Consider the following 21,718-nt stretch of genomic DNA (forward strand, 5'->3'; position numbering starts at 1 on the left):
CAGCCCCCTGACCTGTTTGTCACCAGCCACCAGCCCCCCCAAAAACGGCATCACCGCACTGAGGAGGTGAGCGGGGGATGGGGGGTCCCTGTCCCTTGTCACCCCCCCTTTGTCACCCTCTGTCCTGCTCCTGTCCCTTGTCATCCCTCCTGTCCCTTGCCACCCCTGCTCTTGTCCCCCTGTCACATTTCGGGGCTGCCCTGACCCCTCCCCCCTCGTTATCCAGGAGGAAACTCGGGAATTCTCCCAAGGAGGAGAAGTTCCTTAAGAAGCTGCTCATTAAGAGGTAATTAAGGGATGGGGGAGGGGAAGATGGGACCCCTGGGACCCCTCTGTCCTTTGTCACCTCTGGGGTGACAAACACTCCCAGGCCTTGTCACTATCCCCTGTCCCTGTCTCCAACACTCCTGATCCATGTCACTGTCCCTGTCCCCAACACTCCTGAGCCCTGTCCCTGTCCCCAACACTCCTGAGCCTTGTCGCTGTCCCCTGTCCCTGTCCCTGTCCCCAACACTCCTGAGCCTTGTCACTGTCCCCTGTCCCGTGTCCCCAACACTCCTGAGCCCTGTCACTGTCCCTGTCCCCTGTCACTGTCCCCTGTCCCTGTCCCCAACACTCCTGAGCCTTGTCACTGTTCCCTGTCCCTGTCCCTGTCCCCAACACTCCTAAGCCCTGTCACTGTCCCTGTCCCCTGTCACTGTCCCCTGTCCCTGTCACTGTCACTGTCCCTGTCCCCTGTCCCCTGTCACTGTCCCCTGTCCCCTGTCCCTGTCCCCAACACTCCTGAGCCTTGTCACTGTCCCCTGTCCCCTGTCCCCAACACTCCTGAGCCCTGTCACTGTCCCTGTCCCCTGTCACTGTCCCCTGTCCCTGTCCCCAACACTCCTGAGCCCTGTCACTGTCCCCTGTCCCCAACACTCCTGAGCCCTGTCACTGTCCCCTGTCCCCAACACTCTCACACCTTATCACTGTCCCCTGTCCCAAAGTGCCCAGGGACTCCCAGCCCCCCAAACTCCCTGTCCCTGTCCCCTGTGTGTCTGGGGTCCCCACTGTGTCCCTGTCCCCAGGAGGGGTCCCCCCAGCCATGTCACTGTCCCCATGTGCCTGGTCCCCACCATGTCCCTGTCCCCAGGAGGGGTCCCCACCGTGTCCCTGTCCCCTGTGTGTCTGGGGTCCCCACTGTGTCTCTGTCCCCATGTGCCTGGTCCCCACCGTGTCCCTGTCCCCAGGAGGGTCCCCCCAGCCCTGTCCCTGTCCCCATGTGCCTGGTCCCCACCGTGTCCCTGTCCCCAGGAGGGTCCCCCCAGCCCTGTCCCTGTCCCCATGTGCCTGGTCCCCACCGTGTCCCTGTCCCCAGGAGGGTCCCCCAGCCCCAGCCCTGTCCCTGTCCCCATGTGCCTGGTCCCCACTGTGTCCCTGTCCCCAGGAGGGTCCCCCAGCCCTGTCCCTGTCCCTGTGTGCCTGGTCCCCACTGTGTCCCTGTCCCTGTGTGCCTGGTCCCCACTGTGTCCCTGTCCCCAGGAGGGGTCCCCACTGTGTCCCTGTCCCTGTGTGCCTGGTCCCCACCGTGTCCCTGTCCCCAGGAGGGGTCCCCACTGTGTCCCTGTCCCCGTGTGCCTGGTCCTCACCATGTCCCTGTCCCCAGGAGGGGTCCCCACCGTGTCCCTGTCCCCAGGAGGGGTCCCCACTGTGTCCCTGTCCCCAGGAGGGGTCCCCACCGTGTCCCTGTCCCCATGTGCCTGGTCCCCACTGTGTCCCTGTCCCCAGGAGGGGTCCCCACTGTGTCCCTGTCCCCGTGTGCCTGGTCCCCACCGTGTCCCTGTCCCCAGGAGGGGTCCCCACCGTGTCCCTGTCCCCAGGAGGGGTCCCCACTGTGTCCCTGTCCCCGTGTGCCTGGTCCCCACTGTGTCCCTGTCCCCAGGAGGGGTCCCCACCGTGTCCCTGTCCCCAGGAGGGGTCCCCACTGTGTCCCTGTCCCCATGTGCCTGGTCCCCACCGTGTCCCTGTCCCCAGGAGGGGTCCCCACTGTGTCCCTGTCCCCATGTGCCTGGTCCTCACCATGTCCCTGTCCCCAGGAGGGGTCCCCCCGAGCCCCCCTGCAGCCCCCGGCTGCCCAAGGTGCCGCGGGTCAGCCTGGAGCGGCTGCAGCTGGACCTGGAGCTGGACCCGGCGCAGCCGCCCGTGTTCCGCATCTTCCCGGGGCCCTCGGCACACGAGTTCAGCGTCATCGTCATCGAGCAGGGCACGGCTCAGGGGGCAGAGGGGACGGGGGGGACAGCAGGGGGGCCAGGGGGGACAGCAGGGACAGCGGGGACAGTGGGGACAGCAGGGACACTGGAGACAACAGAGACAGCGGGGACAGCGGGAACGGTGCAGCCACACGGAGCCCTGCCTGTCAAGGTGAGTGTGCCCATTCCCTGACTATGTCCCTGTCCCCATTCCCTGACCGTGTCCCCAATCCCTGACTGTGTCCCCTGTCCCCATTCCCTGACCATGCCCCCTCTCCCTGTACCCTGTCCCCAATCCCTGACCATGTCCCCTGTCCCCAATCCCTGACCATGTCCCTGTCCCCAATCCCTGACCATGTCCCCTGTCCCCTCTCCCTGACTGTGTCCCATGTCCCCATTCCCTGACCCTGTCCCCATTCCCTGACCACGTCCCCATTCCCTGCCCGTGTCCCCTGTCCCCATTCCCTGACCATGTCCCCTGTCCCCATTCCCTGACCATGTCCCCTGTCCCCATTCCCTGACCCTGTCCCCTGTCCCCTCTCCCTGCACCCTATCCCCATTCCCTGACCATGTCCCTGTCCCCTCTCCCTGTCCCATGTCCCCTCTCCTTGACCCTGTCCCCTGTCCCCATTCCCTGACCCTGTCCCCATTCCCTGACCACGTCCCCATTCCCTGCCCGTGTCCCCTGTCCCCATTCCCTGACCATGTCCCCTGTCCCCATTCCCTGACCCTGTCCCCTGTCCCCTCTCCCTGCACCCTGTCCCCAGTCCCTGACCATGTCCCTGTCCCCTCTCCCTGTACCCTGTCCCCAGTCCCTGACCCTGTCCCCTGTCCCCTCTCCCTGCACCCTGTCCCCAGTCCCTGACCATGTCCCTGTCCCCTCTCCCTGTACCCTGTCCCCAGTCCCTGACCCTGTCCCCTGTCCCCTCTCCCTGTACCCTGTCCCCAGTCCCTGACCCTGTCCCCTGTCCCCAATCCCTGACCATGTCCCTGTCCCCATTCCCTGACCCTGTCCCCTGTCCCACACAGGAGGAGCAGCAGGAGTCTCCCATCGGGGACACGGGTGACACCAAACCCGTGGGGCTGCTGCCCCCTCCCCCGGGGGAGCCGGGCCCTGCCCCGGGCTCCTCCCCCGGCCCGGGGCTCCCAGTGCTCCCAGTGCTCCCCGTGGGGCTCCCAGTGCTCCCCGTGGGGGTCCCCGTGGGGGTCCCCGTGGGGGTCCCGGGGGTCTCGTGCTGCCGCGTGTGCGGCCAGGCCGGGGCCGTGGTGATGTGTGACCGCTGCCAGCGCTGCTTCCACCTGCACTGCCACCTGCCCGCCCTGCAGGACGTGCCCAGGTGCGGGATCCGATGGGATCTCATGGGATCTGGTGGGGTTTGATGGGATCTGGTGTAATCCAGTGAGATCTGGTGGAATCCAATGGGGTTTGATGGGGTCTGATGGGACCTGATGGGATCTGGTGTGATCCAATGGGACCTGATGAGATCTGATGGGACCTGGTGGGATCTGATGGGATTTGATAGGACCTGCTGGGGTCTGGTGGGGTCTGATGGGGTCTGATGGGATCTGGTGGGATCTGGTGCGATCCAATGGGATCTGGTGGGATCTGGGATCTGGTGGGGTTTGATGGGGTCTGATGGGATTTGATGGATTCCGCTGGGACCTGATGGGATTTGGTGGGGTCTGGTGTGACCTGGTGGGATCTGGTGGGGTCTGATGGCATCTGGTGTGATCCAATGGGATCTGGTGGGGCCTGGTGGGATCCAGTGGGGCCTGGTGGGATCCAGTGGGATCTGATGGGGTATGGTGGGACCTGGTGGGATCTGACGGGATCCAGTGGGATCTGATGGGGTATGGTGGGATCTGGTGGGATCCAATGGGATCCGATGGCCCTCAGTGCCTCCCTGGGACCTGGGATCCACTGTCCTGTGTCACCCTCTGGGATCTGCTGGGACCTGAGATCCTGGTCCCTGTCCCCAGAGGGATCCCTCCCACCAACCCTGAGTCCCATGGGATCCTGTTCCCAATCCCATCCCCAATCCCATGGGATCCTGTTCCCATTCTCACTCCCCTGGGATCCTGTTCCCAATCCCATGGGATCCTGTTCCCAATCCCCTGGGATCCTGTTCCCAGTCCCATCCCCAATCCCCTGGGATCCTGTTCCCAATCCCATCCCCAATCCCCTGGGATCCTGTTCCCAATCCCCTGGGATCCTGTTCCCAATCCCCTGGGATCCTGTTCCCAATCCCCTGGGATCCTGTTCCCAATCCCCTGGGATCCTGTTCCCAATCCCATGGGATCCTGTTCCCAATCCCATGGGATCCTGTTCCCAATCCCATCCCCAATCCCATGGGATCTTGTTCCCAATCCCCTGGGATCCTGTTCCCAATCCCATGGGATCCTGTTCCCAATCCTATCCTAAATCCCATGGGATCCTGTTCCCAATCCCATGGGATCCTGTTCCCAATCCCATCCCCAATCCCATGGGATCCTGTTCCCAATCCCATCCCCAATCCCCTGGGATCCTGTTCCCAATCCCCTGGGATCCTGTTCCCAATCCCATGGGATCCTGTTCCCAATCCCATCCCCAATCCCCTGGGATCCTGTTCCCAATCCCCTGGGATCCTGTTCCCAATCCCATGGGATCCTGTTCCCAATCCCATGGGATCCTGTTCCCAATCCCATGGGATCCTGTTCCCAATCCCCTGGGATCCTGTTCCCAATCCCATGGGATCCTGTTCCCAATCCCATGGGATCCTGTTCCCAATCCCCTGGGATCCCACCCCCAATCCCACGTGCTCCCATCCCCCCTGCAGCCCCGAGTGGACGTGTTTGCTGTGCCAGGAGCTGCCCCCGCCCAGCCCGGACATGGAGCTGAGCCCCGCCCTCAAGCTGAGCCCCCAGGACCAGCAGGTGAGATGGGGGTGGATCCCTGGGTGGGACACTGGGGTGGATCCCCATGTGGATCACTGGGGTGGATCACTGGGTGGGACCCCTGCGGTGGATCCCTGGGTGAGACACTGGGATGAATCCCCGGGGTGGATCCCTGGGGTGGATACTGGGTATATCTCTGGGTGGATCCCTGGGTGGATCCCTGGAGTGGATCCCTGGGGTGTGTCCCTGGGGTGTATTCCTGGGGTGTGTCCCTGGGTAGGACCCTGGGGTGGATCACTGAGTATATCCCTGGGTGGATCCCTGGGGTGGATCACTGGGTGGGACACAGGGGTGGATCGCTGGGGTGGATCGCTGGGGTGGATTCCTGGGGCGGATCCCTTGGGTGGGTCTCGGCTGGATCCCTGGAGTGGATCCCTGTGTGGATCTCTGGGTGGATCCCTGGGGTGGGTCCTTGGGTGTAGCCCTGGGTGTATCCTGGTGGATCCCTGGGTGTATCCCAGTGGATTCAGGTGGATCCCGTGTGGATCCCGTGTGTATCCTGGTGTATCCCTGGGTGTATCCCTGGGTGTATCCTGGTGGATCCCAGGTGGGTCCCAGGTGTATCCTGGTGTATCCCGTGTGTATCCCGGTATATCCCGTGTGTATCCCTGGGTGTATCCCGGGGGGATCCATGTGGATCCCATGTGGATCCCAGTGGATCCCGGTGCATCCCGTGGATCCCACGCCTCTGGCTGAGCGTCCCTCCCCCGCAGAGGTGCGAGTTGGTGCTGCTGGAGCTGCTGTGCCACGAGCCCTGCCGGCCCCTGCACCGCCTGTCCCGCTCCCCGGTGAGCCTGGGGGGTGGGTGGGCTTCACTGGGCTGTGGGTGGGCTTCACTGGGCTGTGGGTGGGCTTCACTGGGCTTCAGTCTCCTCTGCCTTCACCCACAGCCAGGATTAACAGATAGAAATGGAATTTTCTGAGGGGTTGTGCGGGATAAAACTGAATTTATGAACCTCAAATCAATGGGATTGTGCAGAAGCTAATTTTGTAATTCACCCCAATTATACATTTCTAGATCCATCCCCCACGTGGGGACACACTCTGTAATTGGTTATTTTAGGATATTGATCCACCCCTTCAGCCCCCCAAAAGTCTCTCATTAGTGCTCTTCAAAATCTTCATCACCCCTTGCTAACTTGAATCTTCTAATCTTGATATTTTTTGTTTTCAACTTCTAATTCAGCATAGTTGATGTTCCAGCAGCCTTGGGGGGTTTCAAACCAGTTACCAAAAAACTAATTAACCCAATAACTAACTTCCTATGAGTCTTGTGTGACACTGACTGACCAAGCAGAAAATATTACCTGAATCCTAAAAAGAAGATGAACTTAAAATCATACGTATTATCCCATACTTATTACCGTATTATAAAAATCTCAAATTTAAAACTCATCATGTGAAAGCACACACTAATATTTCACTACACACACATTTTTAACTTCATCACTCTAAGCGTAGGATCCTGTGCCAAATCCCGTTCCCAACCCAATGGGATCCCATTCCCAATCCCATAGGATGCCATTCCCAATCCCATCCCCAGTCCCATGGGATCCTGTTCCCAATCCCATCCCAAATCCCATGGGATCCTGTTTCCAATCTGATGGGATCCCATTCCCAATCCTATAGGATCCCATCCCCAATCCTGTTCCCATTCCCATGGGATCCCATTTCCAATCCCATCCCCAGTCCCATGGGATCCCATCCCCAATCCCAGTCCCAATCCCATCCCAAATCGCATGGGATCCTATCCTCAATCCCATTTCCAATCCCATTCCCAATCCCAATCCCAACCCATTCCCAGTCCCATGGAATCCCATCCCCAATCCCAGTCCCAGTCTCATGGGATCCCATTTCTAATCCAAATCCCATGGGATCCCATCCCCAGTCCCATGGCATCCCATCCCCATTTCCAATCCCATCTCCAGTCCCATCCCCAATCCAAATCCCATCCCCAGTTCCATGAGATCCCATCCCCAATCCCATCCCAGCCCATTCCAAACCCATCCCAATCCCATTCCCAGTCCCATCCCACTCCCATCCCAATCCCATCCCCGATCCCATCCCCAGTCCCATCCTCAATCCCATCCCCAGTCCCATGAGATCCCACCCCCAATCCCATCCCAGTCTTATCCCCAATCCCATTCCCAGTCCCATGGCATCCCATCCCCAATCCCATCCCAATCCCATCCCCAATCCCGTGGCATCCCATCCCCAATCCCAATCCCATCCCCAGTCCCATGGGATCCCATCCCCAATCCCATCCCAACCCATCCCCAATCCCATTCCCAGTCCCATGGCATCCCATCCCCAATCCCATCCCATCCCATCCCCAATCCCATTCCCAGTCCTATGGGATCCCATCCCCAATCCCATCCCATCCCCAATCCTATGGGATCCCATCCCCAGTCCCATTCCCAGTCCCATGGGATCCCATCCCCAATCCCAATCCCAACCCATCCCCAATCCCATCCCCAATCCCATCCCCAATCCCATGGCATCCCATCCCCAATCCCATCCCCAATCCCATCCCCAATCCCATGGCATCCCATCCCCAATCCCATTCCCAGTCCCATGGCATCCCACCCCCAATCCCATCCCAACCCATCCCCACCTTCCCCCTGCACGATCCAAGTCCCTTTCCCAGTGCTCCCAGAGCGGGGTCAGCCCCTGACCCCCCTGCCCGCGCTGCCCCCCAGGACGGGCGCGGCGCCATCGACCTGACGCTGATGCGGGCGCGGCTGCAGGAGAAGCTGAGCCCGCCCTACCGCAGCCCCGAGGAGTTCGCCCGCGACGCCTGGCGCCTGCTGCGCCAGTTCCACCGCCTCACCGAGGTCTGGGGAGCCCTGGGCGCCCTCTGGGGGGTCCCTCCGGGGCTCCAGCCCCTCTGCAATTCCCCCTTTTCCCCCCACCAGGACAAGGCGGATGTCCAGTCCATCCTGGGGCTGCAGCGATTCCTCGAGAGCCGCCTCAGCGCCGTTTTTGGGGATCAGAAGTTCTCCCGGCTGCTGTTGGACGCTGAGGATGGCCTGGAGATGTTCCCAGGGTCCTGATCCCCCCTTCCCCTCTCAGGATCCCAGTTTCCCCCCTGGGGGTCCTGGTTCCCCCTCATCACGGTTCTGGATTTTGGCCCAGAACCTCCCAGGGCGTGGGGGTGTCCCTGTCCCCCCTTATCCTGGGGACACTGAGAAAAATACAGCCCTGGTTCATCCTGCTGGAATTATCCTCATTTCAATGCTGGGATTTGACCTGACTTTCCTTGATTCTTCCTCATTTGAATGCTTGGAATTGATCTGGGTTCTCCCTCATTTCAGTGCTGGGGTTTGACCTGGTTTCCCTGGATTTGACCTGGGTTCCATGGATTTGAACTGGTTTCCATGGATTTGACCTGGGTTCCATGGATTTAACCTGGGTTCCATGGATTTGACCTGGGTTCCATGGATTTGAACTGGTTTCCCTGGATTTGACCTGGGTTCCCTGGATTTGATCTGGGTTCCCTGGATTTAATCTGGGTTCCCTGGATGTGACCTGGTTTCCCTGGATTTGACCCAGGTTTCCTGGGTTCTCATTTCAATGAGGATTTGGATTCACCCTGGATTCTCCCTCATTTCAATTGTTAGATTTGACCTGGGTTTCCTGGAATTTTCCTCAATTCTTGGAATTGATCTGGATTCTCCCTCATTTCAATGCTTGGAATTGACCTGGTTTCCCTGGATTTGACCCAGGTTCCCTGGATTCTCATTTCAATGAGGATTTGGATTCACCCTGGATTCTCCCTCATTTTAATGCTGGGGTTTGACCTGGGTTTGACCTGGGTTCCCTGGATTTGACCTGGGTTCCCTGGATTTGACCTGGGTTCCATGGATTTCATCTGGGTTTCTCCCTCATTTCAATGCTTGGAATTGATCTGGGTTTCCTGGGTTCTCATCTCAATGAGGATTTGGATTCACCCTGGATTCTCCCTCATTTCAATGCTGGGGTTTGACCTGGGTTCCCTGGAATTGACCTGGGTTCCCTGGATTTGACCTGGATTCCCTGCGTTTGGCCTGTGTTTCCTGGATTGTTCCTCATTTCAATTGTTAGATTTGACCTGGATTCCCTGGATTTGACCTGGTTTCCCTGGATTTGATCTGAGTTTCCTGGGTTCTCATTTCAATGAGGATTTGGATTCACCCTGGATTCTCCCTCATTTCAATTGTCAAATTTGACCTGGATTCCCTGGATTTGACCTGGGTTTCCTGGATGTGACCTGGGTTTCCTGGGTTCTCCCTCATTTCAATTGTTAGATTTGACCTGGATTCCCTGGATTTGATCTGGGTTTCCTGGGTTCTCCCTCATTTCAATTGTTAGATTTGACCTGGGTTCCCTGGATTTGATCTGGGTTTCCTGGATTATTCCTCATTTCAATTGTTAGATTTGACCTGGATTCCCTGGATTTGACCTGGGTTCCCTGGGTTCTCCCTCATTTCAATTGTTAGATTTGATCTGAGTTTCCTGGGTTCTCATCTCAATGAGGATTTGGATTCACCCTGGATTCTCCCTCATTTCCGTGCTGGGATTGACCTCTCTGCCCCCGTTTTCCCCTCTTCCATCCATACCTCCCTCCCCGAGCTGAACTGGGAGCTGCTGGGGTGGAGCTGGGGCTGGCAGCGCTGACAGGGGAGGGACTGGGAGGGCAAACTGGTCCCAGTACAGCCCCCGGGCCCAGGAAAGATGGCGGCGCCCATGAGGAACATGGCGGCGCCCATTGGGGGCCTGAGGCCCCGCCCCCGGCACGGGAATGGCCGGGGGGAACCGGAAATAGCCGAGCGCGGGAAGGGGAGCGGGTGAGACACGGAAACAGCCGAAGTGTTCCGGAAAGAGCCGAGCGACAAAGATCGGTGTTTTCCGGTGCGCTTCGCTCCGCCCTTTTCCGGAAGAACCCGAAGTGTTCCGAAAAGCACCGAAGCGGGGTCGGAGCGCCGGAACGGGTCGATCTCTTTCCGGAAAAAGCCGAAGCGGCCTCGGGCCCGCCCGAGTCTTTCAGAAAGTCCCGCGGGGTCCCGAACCGCCCCTTCCGGAGGCTCCCGAGCTCCCACCCCGCCCCCCTCCCTTCCGGAGATCCCCGAAGCCATTCCGGAGTTTCCCGAAAGCGCTTCCAAAGCGGCGCCCGCCAACCCCGAGCGCGTCCCGCAGCCGCTTCCGAAGCAGTTCCGCAAGTTGCCGAGAGATTCCGAAGTGCTCCGCAGGTTCTCGAAGCGATTCCAGAGACGCACGAAGCCGCTCCGGAGAGCGGTTCCGGAGAATCCCGAACCGCCTATCCGGAGATCTCCGGAAGGTTCCGAGCGGCTCCGAACATCCCTGAGCCCGTTCCGCAAGGCCCCGAAACGGTTCCGAAGCGGTTCCGGAAGTTGCCAAGTGACTCCGGAGGTTCCCGAAGCGGTTCCGGACACTCCCGAAGTGATTCCGAAGCAATTCCCGAACTCTCTGCGGAACGACACGAAGCGCTCCCGGAAATTGCCGAGAGGTCGTGAAGCGGTTCCGGAGTTTCCCGAACTCTCTCCGGAACTACACGAAGCGTTCCCGGAAGTTGCCGAGCGGCAGTGAAGCGGTTCCGGAAGTTGCCGAGCGGCTCCGGAAGTTGCCGAGCGGCTCCGGAAGTTGCCGAGCCGGCCGGCCCTCAGCACTCGCCGCCGGCCCCCGTCGCCCCCGGACCCCCCAGCGGAGGCGCCCCCGGCCCGGCCCCGCTGCCTCGGCCCCGGGGGGGGCCCGGACCCGCCCCGGCCCCGCCGCCCCGGCCCGGCAGGATGATCAAGCTGTTCTCGCTGAAGCAGCAGAAGAAGGAGGAGGAATCGGCGGGCGGCACCAAGAGCTCCAGCAAAAAGGCCTCGGCCGCGCAGCTCCGCATCCAGAAAGGTGGGAGGGGGCGGCGGGTCTGTCCGGGCCCAGCGGGGCCCTGGTGCCGGGCGGGCACTGGGATCGTTAACGGGCCGAGCTGGGCCCAGAATGGCCTCGATGGGGGCCGGGACTGGGACCCACAGGGCTCTGAGACTGGGCCCTGTAAGGGTCATATACTGGTCCCAGTTAGGCCTGGCTGAGGGGCCGGGACTGGTCCCAGTAGGGGTCACATACTGGTCCCAGTAGGGGTCACATACTGGTCCCAGTAAGGCCTTGGTGAGGGGCAGGTGCTGGTCCTGGTAGGGATCACATACTGGTCCCAGTAGGGGTCACATACTGGTCCCAGTAAGAGTCACATACTGGCTCCAGTTAGGGCTCAGGGAGAGACAGGTACTGATCCCAGTAGGGGTCACATACTGGTCCCAGTAAGGATCCTATAGTGGTTCCAGTAGGGCCTCAGGGAGGGACAGGTACTGGTCCTAGTGGGGCCCTGGTGCAGGTCAGATACTGGTCCCAGTAATGGTCAGATACTGGTCCCAGTAAGGCCTGGCTGAGGGGCAGGTACTGGTCCTGGTAGGGGTCACATACTGGTCTTAGTATGTTTCAGGTACTGGTCCCAGTAGGGATCATATAATGGTCCCAGTAGGGGTCACCTACTGGTCCCGGTTAGACCTTGTTGATGGGCAGGTACCAGTCCCAGTAGGGGTCATATACTGGTCCCAGTAAGGCCTTGGTGAGGGGCAGGTACTGGTCCCAGTAGGGGTCACATACTGGTCCCAGTAAGGATCCTATAGTGGTCCCAGTAGGGCCTCAGGGAGGGACAGGTACTGGTTCCAGTATGGTCCCAGTATGGTTCAGGTACTGGTCCCAGTATGGTCCCAGTGTGGTTCCAGTAATGATCACATACTGGTCCCAGTAATGCCTTAGCGAGGTGCAGTGTGGATCACATACTAGTCCCAGTATGGGGCAGGTACTGGTCCCAGTAGGGGTCACATACTGGTCCCAGTAGGAGGCAGGTACTGGTCCCAGTAAGGCCTGGCTGAGGGGCAGGTACTGGTCCCAGTAGGGGTCACATACTGGTCCCAGTAGAGGTCACATACTGGTCCCAATTAGGCCCCAGGGAGGGACAGGTACTGGTCCCAGTATGAGTTATACACTGGTCTCAGGTCCCAGTAGGAGCCAGATATTGGTCCCAGTAGGGGTCACATACTGGTCCCAGTAAGGCCGTGGTGAGGGGCTGGTACTGGTCCCAGTAGGGATCACATACTGGTCCCAGTAGGGGGCACGTACTGGTCCCAGTAGGGAGCACATACTGGTCCCAGTAGGGGGCATGTACTGGTCCCAGTAGGGAGCACATACTGGTCCCACTTAGGTCCCAGGAAGGGCCAGGTACTGGTCCCCGTATGAGTTTTATACTGGTCTCAGTTAGGCCCCAGTAGGAGCCAGGTACTGGTCCCAGTAGGGATCACGTACTGGTCCCAGTTAGGCCCTAATGAGGGATGGGTACTGGTCCCAGTAGGGGGTAAGTACTGGTTCCAGTAGAGAGCACATACTGATCCCAGTATGGGGCAGGTACTGGTCCCAGTAGGGGTCACATACTGGTCCCAGTTGGGGTCACCTACTGGTCCCAGTTAGGCCTTGGTGATGGGCAGGTATTGGTCCCAGCAGGGATCATATACTGGTCCCAGTAGGAGTCACATACTGGTCCCAGTAAGGGCTTGGTGAGGGGCTGGTACTGGTCCCAGTAGGGGTCACATACTGGTCCCAGTAAGGATCATATAGTGGTTCCAGTTAGGCCTCAGGGAGGGTCAGGTACTGTTCCCAGTATGTTCCCAATGTGGTCCCAGTAGGGGTCACATACTGGTCCCAGTAGGAGCCAGGTACTGGTCCCAGTATGGTCCCAGTAGGAGTCATATACTGGTCCCAGTATGGTCCCAGTAAGGGTCAGGTGCTGGTCCCAGTGTAGTTCCAGTATGGTCCCAGTGAGTGTCAGGTGCTGGTCCCAGTATGGTGTCACCCTGTGTCCCCTGTGTGTCCCTGTGTCACCTGTGTCACTGTGTCACCTCTGTCACCCTTTGTCACCCTGTGTCACCTCTGTCACCCTTTGTCACCCTGTGTGTCCCTGTGTCACCTGTGTGTTCTCCTTGTTTCTTCATGTCCCCATGTCACCTCTGTCTGTCACCCTGTGTCACTTGTGTGTCCCTGTGCCACCTGTGTATCACCTTGTCACCTGTGTCACCTGTGTGTCCCTGTGTCAGTGTGTCACCCTGTGTGTCACTGTGTCACCCTGTGTGTCACTGTGTCACCTGTGTCACCCTCTGTGTCAGTGTGACACCCTCTGTGTCACCTGTGTGTCCCTGTGTCCGTGTGTCACCCTGTGTGTCCCTGTGTCACCTGTGTGTTCTCCTTGTTTCTTCATGTCCCCATGTCACCTCTGTCTGTCACCCTGTGTCACTTGCGTGTCCCTGTGCCACCTGTGTATCACCTTGCCACCTGTGTCACCTGTGTGTCCCTGTGTCAGTGTGTCACCCTCTGTGTCACCTGTGTGTCCCTGTGTCAGTGTGTCACCTGTGTCACCCTCTGTGTCAGTGTGTCACCCTCTGTGTCACCTGTGTGTCCCTGTGTCAGTGTGTCACCCTGTATGTCACTATGTCCCTGTGTCACCCTCTGTGTCACCTGTGTGTCCCTGTGTCAGTGTGTCACCCTGTGTGTCAGTGTGTGTGTGTCACCCTCTGTGTCACTTGTGTGTCCCTGTGTGTGTCACCCTGTATGTCACTGTGTCCCTGTGTCACCCTCTGTGTCACCTGTGTCCCTGTGTCACCCTCTGTGTCACCTGTGTCCCTGTGTTTGTCACCCATGTCCCCCCCTCACACCCATCTCCCTGCTGTCCCTGCTGTCCCCGTGTGTCCCTGTTTGTCCCCACTGTCCCCAACCCCCATCAGGAGTTCCCACTGTCCCCAACTGTCCCTGTGTCCCCACCCCCCCAGCTGTCCCCACTGTCCCCAACTGTCCCTGTGTCCCCAACCCCCCCAGGTGTCCCCACTGTCCCCAACTGTCCCTGTGTCCCCACCCCCCCAGCTGTCCCCACTGTCCCCAACTGTCCCCTGTGTCCCCAGACATCAACGAGCTGAACCTGCCCAAGACGTGTGAGATCGACTTCTCGGACCAGGACGACCTGCTGCACTTCCGGCTGCTCATCTGCCCCGACGAGGTGAGACACCTGAGTGTCACCTGAGTGTCACCTGAGTGTCACCTGTGTCATTGTCACCTGAGTGTCACCTGTGTGTCATTGTCACCTGTGTGTCATTGTCACCTGTGTCATTGTCACCTGTGTGTCACCTGTGTGTCACTGTCACCTGTGTGCCCTGCCCTAACCCTGACCCTGCTGCACTTCCGGCTGCTGATCTGCCCTGACGAGGTGAGACAGTGTCACCTGTGTGTCACCTGTGTGTCACCTGAGTGTCACCTGTGTGTCACCTGTGTCATTGTCACCTGTGTGTCATTGTCACCTGTGTCATTGTCACCTGTGTGTCATTGTCACCTGTGTGTCACTGTCACCTGTGTGTCACCTGTGTGTCATTGTCACCTGTGTCACCTCCTGTCCCTGTCCCTGTCCCCTCCCCCGGTGACATTTCTCTCTCCCCCAGGGTTTCTACAAGGGCGGAAAATTCGTCTTCAGCTTTAAGGTCAGTGCTGGGCCACCAACCCCCCCCTGTGGCCACCAACCCCCCCCCTGTGGCCACCAACCCCCCCCTGTGGCCACCAACCCCCCCACTGTGGCCACCAACCCCCCCCTGTGGCCACCAACCCCCCCTGTGGCCACTGAGTCATGTCTGGTGGCCCCTGGGCTGTTTTTGGTGGCCCCTGAGCCCTGTTTGGTGGCCCAGGTGGGGCAGGGCTGGGCAGGGGGTTGGTGGCCCCTGGGGGTTGGTGGCCCCTGGGCTGTGTTTGGTGGCCCCTGGGCTGTGTTTGGTGGCCCCTGGGCTGTTTTTGGTGGCCCCTGAGCCCTGTTTGGTGGCCCAGGTGGGGCAGGGCTACCCGCACGACCCCCCCAAGGTGAAGTGTGAGACGATGGTTTATCACCCCAACATCGACCTGGAGGGCAACGTGTGCCTCAACATCCTCAGGTGGGCTACCAACACCCCTGGGGGGGCTACCAGCACCTGGGGGTGGCTACTGACTGTCCTGGGGGGGCTACTGACTGTCCTGGGGGGGCTACTGACCGTCCTGGGGGCTACTGACTGTCCTGGGGGGGCTACCAATGCTCCTGGGGGGGTCTACTGACTGTCCTGAGGGGGCTACTGAGTGCCCTGGGGGCTACTGACTGTCCTGGGGGGGCTACCAATGCTCCTGGGGGGGCTACTGACTGTCCTGGGGGGGCTACTGAGTGCCCTGGGGGCTACTGACTGTCCTGGGGGGGCTACTGACTGTCCTGGGGGGGCTACCAATGCTCCTGGGGGGGCTACTGACCATCCTGGGGGGGCTACTGACCATCCTGAGGGGCTACTGACTGTCCTGGGGGGGGCTACTGAGTGTCCTGGGGGGGCTACCAATGCTCCTGGGGGGGCTACCAATGCTCCTGGGGGGGCTACTGACCATCCTGAGGGGCTACTGACTGTCCTGGGGGGGGCTACTGAGTGTCCTGGGGGGGCTACTGAGTGTCCTGGGGGGGCTACCAATGCTCCTGGGGGGGCTACTGACCATCCTGAGGGGCTACTGACTGTCCTGGGGGGGGCTACTGAGTGTCCTGGGGGGGCTACTGACTGTCCTGGGGGCTACTGAGTGTCCTGGGGGGCTGTGACCACCTGCTGGTGGCCGTGGTGACCATGGTGGCCACTCTGAGGCTGTTGGTGGCCATGGTGACCATGGTGGCCACTCTGAGGCCATTGGTGGCCGTGGTGACCATGGTGGCCACTCTGAGGCCGTTGGTGGCCATGGTGACCATGGTGGCCACTCTGAGGCCGTTGGTGGCCATGGTGGCCATGGTGGCCACTCTGAGGCTGTTGGTGGCCGCAGGGAGGACTGGAAGCCGGTGCTGACCATCAACTCCATCATCTACGGGCTGCAGTACCTGTTCCTGGTGAGGGACACCTGGGGACACCTGGGGGACACCTGGGGGACACACCAGGGGACACCTGGGGACACCTGGGACACACCTGGGACACACCTGGGGACACACCTGGGACAGCTGGGGACACACCTGGGACACACCTGGGACACACCTGGGGACACACCTGGGACAGCTGGGGACACACCTGGGGACACACCTGGGACACACCTGGGACACACCTGGGGACACACCTGGGGACACCTGGGGACACCTGGGACACACCTGGGACACACCTGGGACACACCTGGGACACACCTGGGGACACACCTGGGGACACACCTGGGACACCTGGGGACACCTGGGGACACCTGGGACACACCTGGGGACACCTGGGACACACCTGGGGACACACCTGGGGACACACCTGGGGACAGCTGGGGACACCTGGGGACACCTGGGGACACACCTGGGGACACCTGGGGACACACCTGGGGACACCTGGGGACACACCTGGGGACACCTGGGACACACCTGGGGACACCTGGGGACACCTGGGACACACCTGGGGACACACCTGGGGACACCTGGGGACACACCTGGGGACACACCTGGGACACACCTGGGGACACCTGGGGACACACCTGGGGACACCTGGGGACACACCTGGGACACACCTGGGGACAGATGGGGACACACCTGGGGACACCTGGGACACACCTGGGAGGTTGGGGACACCTGGGACACACACACCTGGTGGCTTTGGGGACACACTTGGCTCAGGTATCCCGGGGGGTCTCAGGTGTTCTGGGTTCCCCCCCCCCCAAATTTTGGGGTCCCTGAGGCCACCCCAAAAACCAGCCCAGAGACCCCCAGAGGGGAACCCCAAAAGGAGCCAAACCCCAAACAAGGGTTTTTTTATGGATTTTGTGCTGTGTCCTCATGGGATTTGGGGCTGTTCTAGTCAGTTTTGGGGTCCCCCCATATTTTGGGGTCCCCCCTAAACCCCAATTTCCCCCCAGGAGCCGAACCCCGAGGACCCCCTGAACAAAGGGAACCCCAAAAGGAGCCAAATCCTTAACAAGGGAATTTAGGATCAGGGGCTGTTTTATGGATTTTGTGCTGTGTCCTCATGGGATTTCGGCGTGTTCTAGGATTTTTGGGGTCTCCCCATATTTTGGGGTCCCCCCTAAACCCCAAATCCCCCCAGGAGCCGAACCCTGAGGACCCCCTGAACAAAGGGAACCCCAAAAGGAGCCAAACCCCAAACAATGGGTATTTTTATGGGTTTTGTGCTGTCTCCTCATGGGATTTCAGGCTATTTCAGTCGGGTTTTGGGGTCCCCCCATATTTTGGGGTCCCCCCCAAACCCCAAATCCCCCCCAGGAGCCGAACCCCGAGGACCCCCTGAACAAAGGGAACCCCAAAAGGAGCCAAGCCCCAAATGAGGGAATTTAGGATCAGGGGCTGTTTTACAGGTTTTGCGGTGTGGGCTCTTGGGATTTGGGGGTGTTGTAGGATTTTTGGGGTCTCCCCATATTTTGGGGTCCCCCCTAAACCCCAAATCCCCCCCAGGAGCCGAACCCTGAGGACCCCCTGAACAAAGGGAACCCCAAAAGGAGCCAAGCCCCAAATGAGGGAATTTAGGATCAGGGGCTGTTTTATGGATTTTGTGCTGTGTCCTCATGGGATTTCGGCGTGTTCTAGGATTTTTGGGGTCTCCCCATATTTTGGGGTGCCCCCTAAACCCCAAATCCCCCCCAGGAGCCGAACCCCGAGGACCCCCTGAACAAAGGGAACCCCAAAATAGCCAAACCCCAAACAAGGGAATTTAGGATCAGGGGCTGTTTTATGGATTTTGTGCTGTGTCCTCATGGGATTTCGGCGTGTTCTAGGATTTTTGGGGTCTCCCCATATTTTGGGGTCCCCCCTAAACCCCAAATCCCCCCAGGAGCCAAACCCCAAAGACCCCCTGAACAAAGGGAACCCCAAAAGGAGCCAAACCCCAAACAAGGGAATTTAGGATCAGGGGCTGTTTTACCGGTTTTTGGGTGTGTTATCATGGGATTTCAGGCTGTTTCAGTTGGGTTTTGGGGTCCCCCCATATTTTGGGGTCCCCTAAACCCCAAATCCCCCCCAGGAGCCGAACCCTGAGGACCCCCTGAACAAGGAGGCAGCCGAGGTCCTGCAGAGCAACCGGCGCCTGTTTGAGCAGAACGTGCAGCGCTCGCTGCGGGGCGGCTACGTGGGCGCCACCTACTTCGAGCGCTGCCTCAAGTGACCCCAAAAACCCCCAAAAAACACCCCAAAAACCCCCCCAGCCCCGAGCCACACCCCGGAAACTGAGAAAAACCCCCACCCCCCACAGATCCCCCCTCACTTGGGGGGTTTAGGGGGTTCGCTGAGCTGTGAGAGCTGCTGGGAGTGACCCCAAAAATAAAAAACCCCAAAAAATCCCAGAAAAATCCCAAAAATAATAAAAATCCCAATACACCTCCAAACCCCACAGATCTCCTATTGATTATAGGGTTTGTGGGGGGTTTATGGGGTTTGGGGGGTTTGCTGAGCTGTGAGAGCTGCTGGGAGTGACCCCCAAAAAATAAAAAAACCCAAAAATCCCAGAAAAATCCCAAAAATAATAAAAAACCCCAAACCCCACAGATCTCCTGTTGATTATAGGGTTATGGGGGATTTATGGGGTTCGCTGAGCTGTGAGAGCTGCTGGGAGTGACCCCAAAAAATAAAAAACCCCAAAAAAATCCCAAAATTCACCCCAAAATAATAAAAAACCCCAAACCCCACAGATCTCCTGTTGATAATAGGGTTTGTGGGGGATTTATGGGGTTTGGGGGTTTGCTGAGCTGTGAGAGCTGCTGGGAGTGACCCCAAAAAATAAAAAAACCCCCAAAAAAATCCCAAAATCCACCCCAAAATAATAAAAAACCCCAAACCCCACAGATCTCCTGTTGATTATAGGGTTTGTGGGGGATTTATGGGGTTTGGGGGGTTTGCTGAGCTGTGAGAGCTGCTGGGAGTGACCCCAAAAATAAAAAACCCCAAAAATCCCAAAAAAATCCCAAAAATAATAAAAATCCCAATACACCTCCAAACCCCACAGATCTCCTGTTGATTGTGGGGTTATGGGGGATTTATGGGGTTTGGGGGTTTGCTGAGCTGTGAGAGCTGCTGGGAGTGACCCCAAAACATAAAACCACCAAAATCCCCAAAAAATCCCAAAATTCACCCCAAAATAATAAAAAACCCCAAACCCCACAGATCTCCTGTTGATTATAGGGTTTGTGGGGGATTTATGGGATTTATGGGGTTTGCTGAGCTGTGAGAGCTGCTGGGAGTGACTCCCAAAAAATAAAAACCCCAAAAAAATCCCAAAATTCACCCCAAAATAATAAAAAACCCCAAACCCCACAGATCTCCTGTTGGTTGTGGGGTTATGGGGGATTTATGGGGTTTGGGGGGTTTGCTGAGCTGTGAGAGCTGCTGGGAGTGACTCCCAAAAATAAAAAACCCCAAAAAATCCCAGAAAAATCCCAAAAATAATAAAAATCCCAATACACCTCCAAACCCCACAGATCTCCTGTTGATTATAGGGTTTGTGGGGGATTTATGGGGTTTGGGGGTTTGCTGAGCTGTGAGAGCTGCTGGGAGTGACCCCCAAAAATAAAAAACCCCAAAATCCCCAAAAAAATCCCAAATAAATCCCAAAATTCACCCCAAAAATAATAAAAAACCCCAAACCCCACGGATCTCCTGTTGATTATAGGGTTTGTGGGGGATTTATGGGATTTGGGGGGTTTGCTGAGCTGTGAGAGCTGCTGGGAGTGACCCCAAAAATAAAAAACCCCAAAAATCCCAAAAAAAATCCCAAAAATAATAAAAATTCCAATACACCTCCAAACCCCACAGATCTCCTGTTGATTATAGGGTTTGTGGGGGATTTATGGGATTTGGGGGGTTTGCTGAGCTGTGAGAGCTGCTGGGAGTGACCCCAAAAATAAAAAATCCAAAAATTCACCCCAAAATAATAAAAAACCCCAAACCCCACAGATCTCCTGTTGATTATAGGGTTTGTGGGGGATTTATGGGGTTTGGGGGTTTGCTGAGCTGTGAGAGCTGCTGGGAGTGACCCCAAAAATAAAAAACCCCAAAAAATCCCAAACTCCACCCCAAAAAAAAAAAAAAAAATCCAAAACCCAAAAAATCTCCCATTGGTTGTTTGTGGGGTTTTGTCAAGTCCTGGAAAAAAAATCCCAAAACTTCCTGAGCCCACCCCAAAAAAAAAAAAACCCCAAAAAATTCCCAAACTCCATCCCAAAAAAACCCCCAAAATTCCTCATTCCCCCCAAACCAATTTGGGGATCTCTGTTGTTTTGGGGGTTTTTTTGGGCACATAAAAAAAAAAATCCAAAAAACCCCAAAACTTGGAGTTATCCCCCCCAAAAAAACCCCAAACTAACCCTGGAACTCTCCCCAAAAATTTTTTGGGGGATTTTGGCTGGGGGGGGTTTATGGGGTCAGCAGATCCTGAGCATTGCCTTGAGTGAGCCCTAAAAAAATCCTAAAAAACCCCAAAAATCCCAAAAATCAAAAAAAAAAAATCCCCAAAATCCCAAAAAATCCCAAAATCCCCCTGGGAGGGGGTGGGGGAGGGGTCACTTCCTTCAGCGTTGCCTCGAGGGGACCCCAAAAATCCCAAAAAAAAATCCCAAAACCCCCCCAAAAAATCCGAAAAAAAAAAAAATTCCGAAAACATTCCCCAAAAATCTGAAAAATTTCCCAAAAATTCCGAAAAAAAAACCCCAAAAACTCCCAAAAAATCGCCAAAAATCCCCAAAAATCCCCCCAAAAACCTCAAAAAAAATCCGAAAAAATTCCCCAAAAAATCCGAAAAAATCCCAAAAAACCCCCAAATCCCCAAAACGCCCAAAAAATCCCCAAAAATCCCCCAAATCCCCTCCCCCTCCCTATTTATTCCCCTCCCCCCCCCCCCAGCGCTGCTCGGGCCCAGATTAAAGAGCCAAGGGACTGGTTTGAACTGGTTTGGACTGGTTTGAACTGGTTTGAACTGGTTTGAACTGGTTTGGGGTGGTTTGGACTGGTTTGGGGTGGTTTGGACTGGTTTGAACTGGTTTGGGATGGTTTGGACTGGTTTGGGGTGATTTGAACTGGTTTGAACTGGTTTGGGGTGGTTTGTACTGGTTTGAACTGGTTTGGGATGGTTTAAACTGGTTTGGGGTGGTTTGGACTGGTTTGGGGTGGTTTGAACTGGTTTGGGGTGGTTTGGACTGGTTTGGGATGGTTTGAACTGGTTTGGGGTGGTTTGGGATGCTTTAAACTGGTTTGGGATGGTTTGGACTGGTTTGGGGTGGTTTGAACTGGTTTGAACTGGTTTGGGGTGGCTTGGACTGGTATGGGATGGTTTAAATTGGTTTGAACTGGTTTGGGAAAGTTTGGGATGGTTTGGACTGGTTTGGGATGGTTTGGGGTGGTTTGGGATGGTTTGAACTGGTTTGGGATAGTTTAAACTGGTTTGAACTGGTTTGAACTGGTTTGGGATGGTTTGGACTGGTTTGGGATGGTTTAAACTGGTTTGAACTGGTTTGGGAAAGTTTGG

General features: G+C 57.5%; 2 protein-coding genes across 2 annotated transcripts; both read left to right on the plus strand.

Moving 5' to 3' along the window:
• Positions 1-4: 4 nt before the first annotated feature.
• On the plus strand, positions 5-8,217 carry TRIM28 (tripartite motif containing 28; the record flags this gene model as incomplete). The annotated part of the gene is made up of 9 exons (XM_079331733.1): positions 5-66; positions 227-286; positions 2,076-2,400; positions 3,258-3,418; positions 3,452-3,565; positions 5,045-5,141; positions 5,876-5,950; positions 7,862-7,996; positions 8,078-8,217. Coding segments are annotated over 9 exons (1,167 nt in total), but the record flags the coding sequence as incomplete, so codon positions are not given.
• A 2,214-nt stretch (positions 8,218-10,431) lies between these two features.
• UBE2M (ubiquitin conjugating enzyme E2 M) lies at positions 10,432-18,400 on the plus strand. The gene is made up of 6 exons (XM_079331735.1): positions 10,432-11,057; positions 14,156-14,250; positions 14,687-14,725; positions 15,063-15,166; positions 16,056-16,119; positions 18,227-18,400. Exons 1-6 carry the CDS (start codon positions 10,949-10,951, stop codon positions 18,365-18,367), a joined length of 552 nt encoding a protein of 183 aa, XP_079187861.1. The 5' UTR covers positions 10,432-10,948; the 3' UTR covers positions 18,368-18,400.
• Positions 18,401-21,718: the final 3,318 nt, after the last annotated feature.

The sequence above is a fragment of the Erithacus rubecula genome (assembly GCF_903797595.1).
Source record: "Erithacus rubecula genome assembly, contig: scaffold_1006_arrow_ctg1, whole genome shotgun sequence".
NCBI classification, from domain to species: domain Eukaryota; kingdom Metazoa; phylum Chordata; class Aves; order Passeriformes; family Muscicapidae; genus Erithacus; species Erithacus rubecula.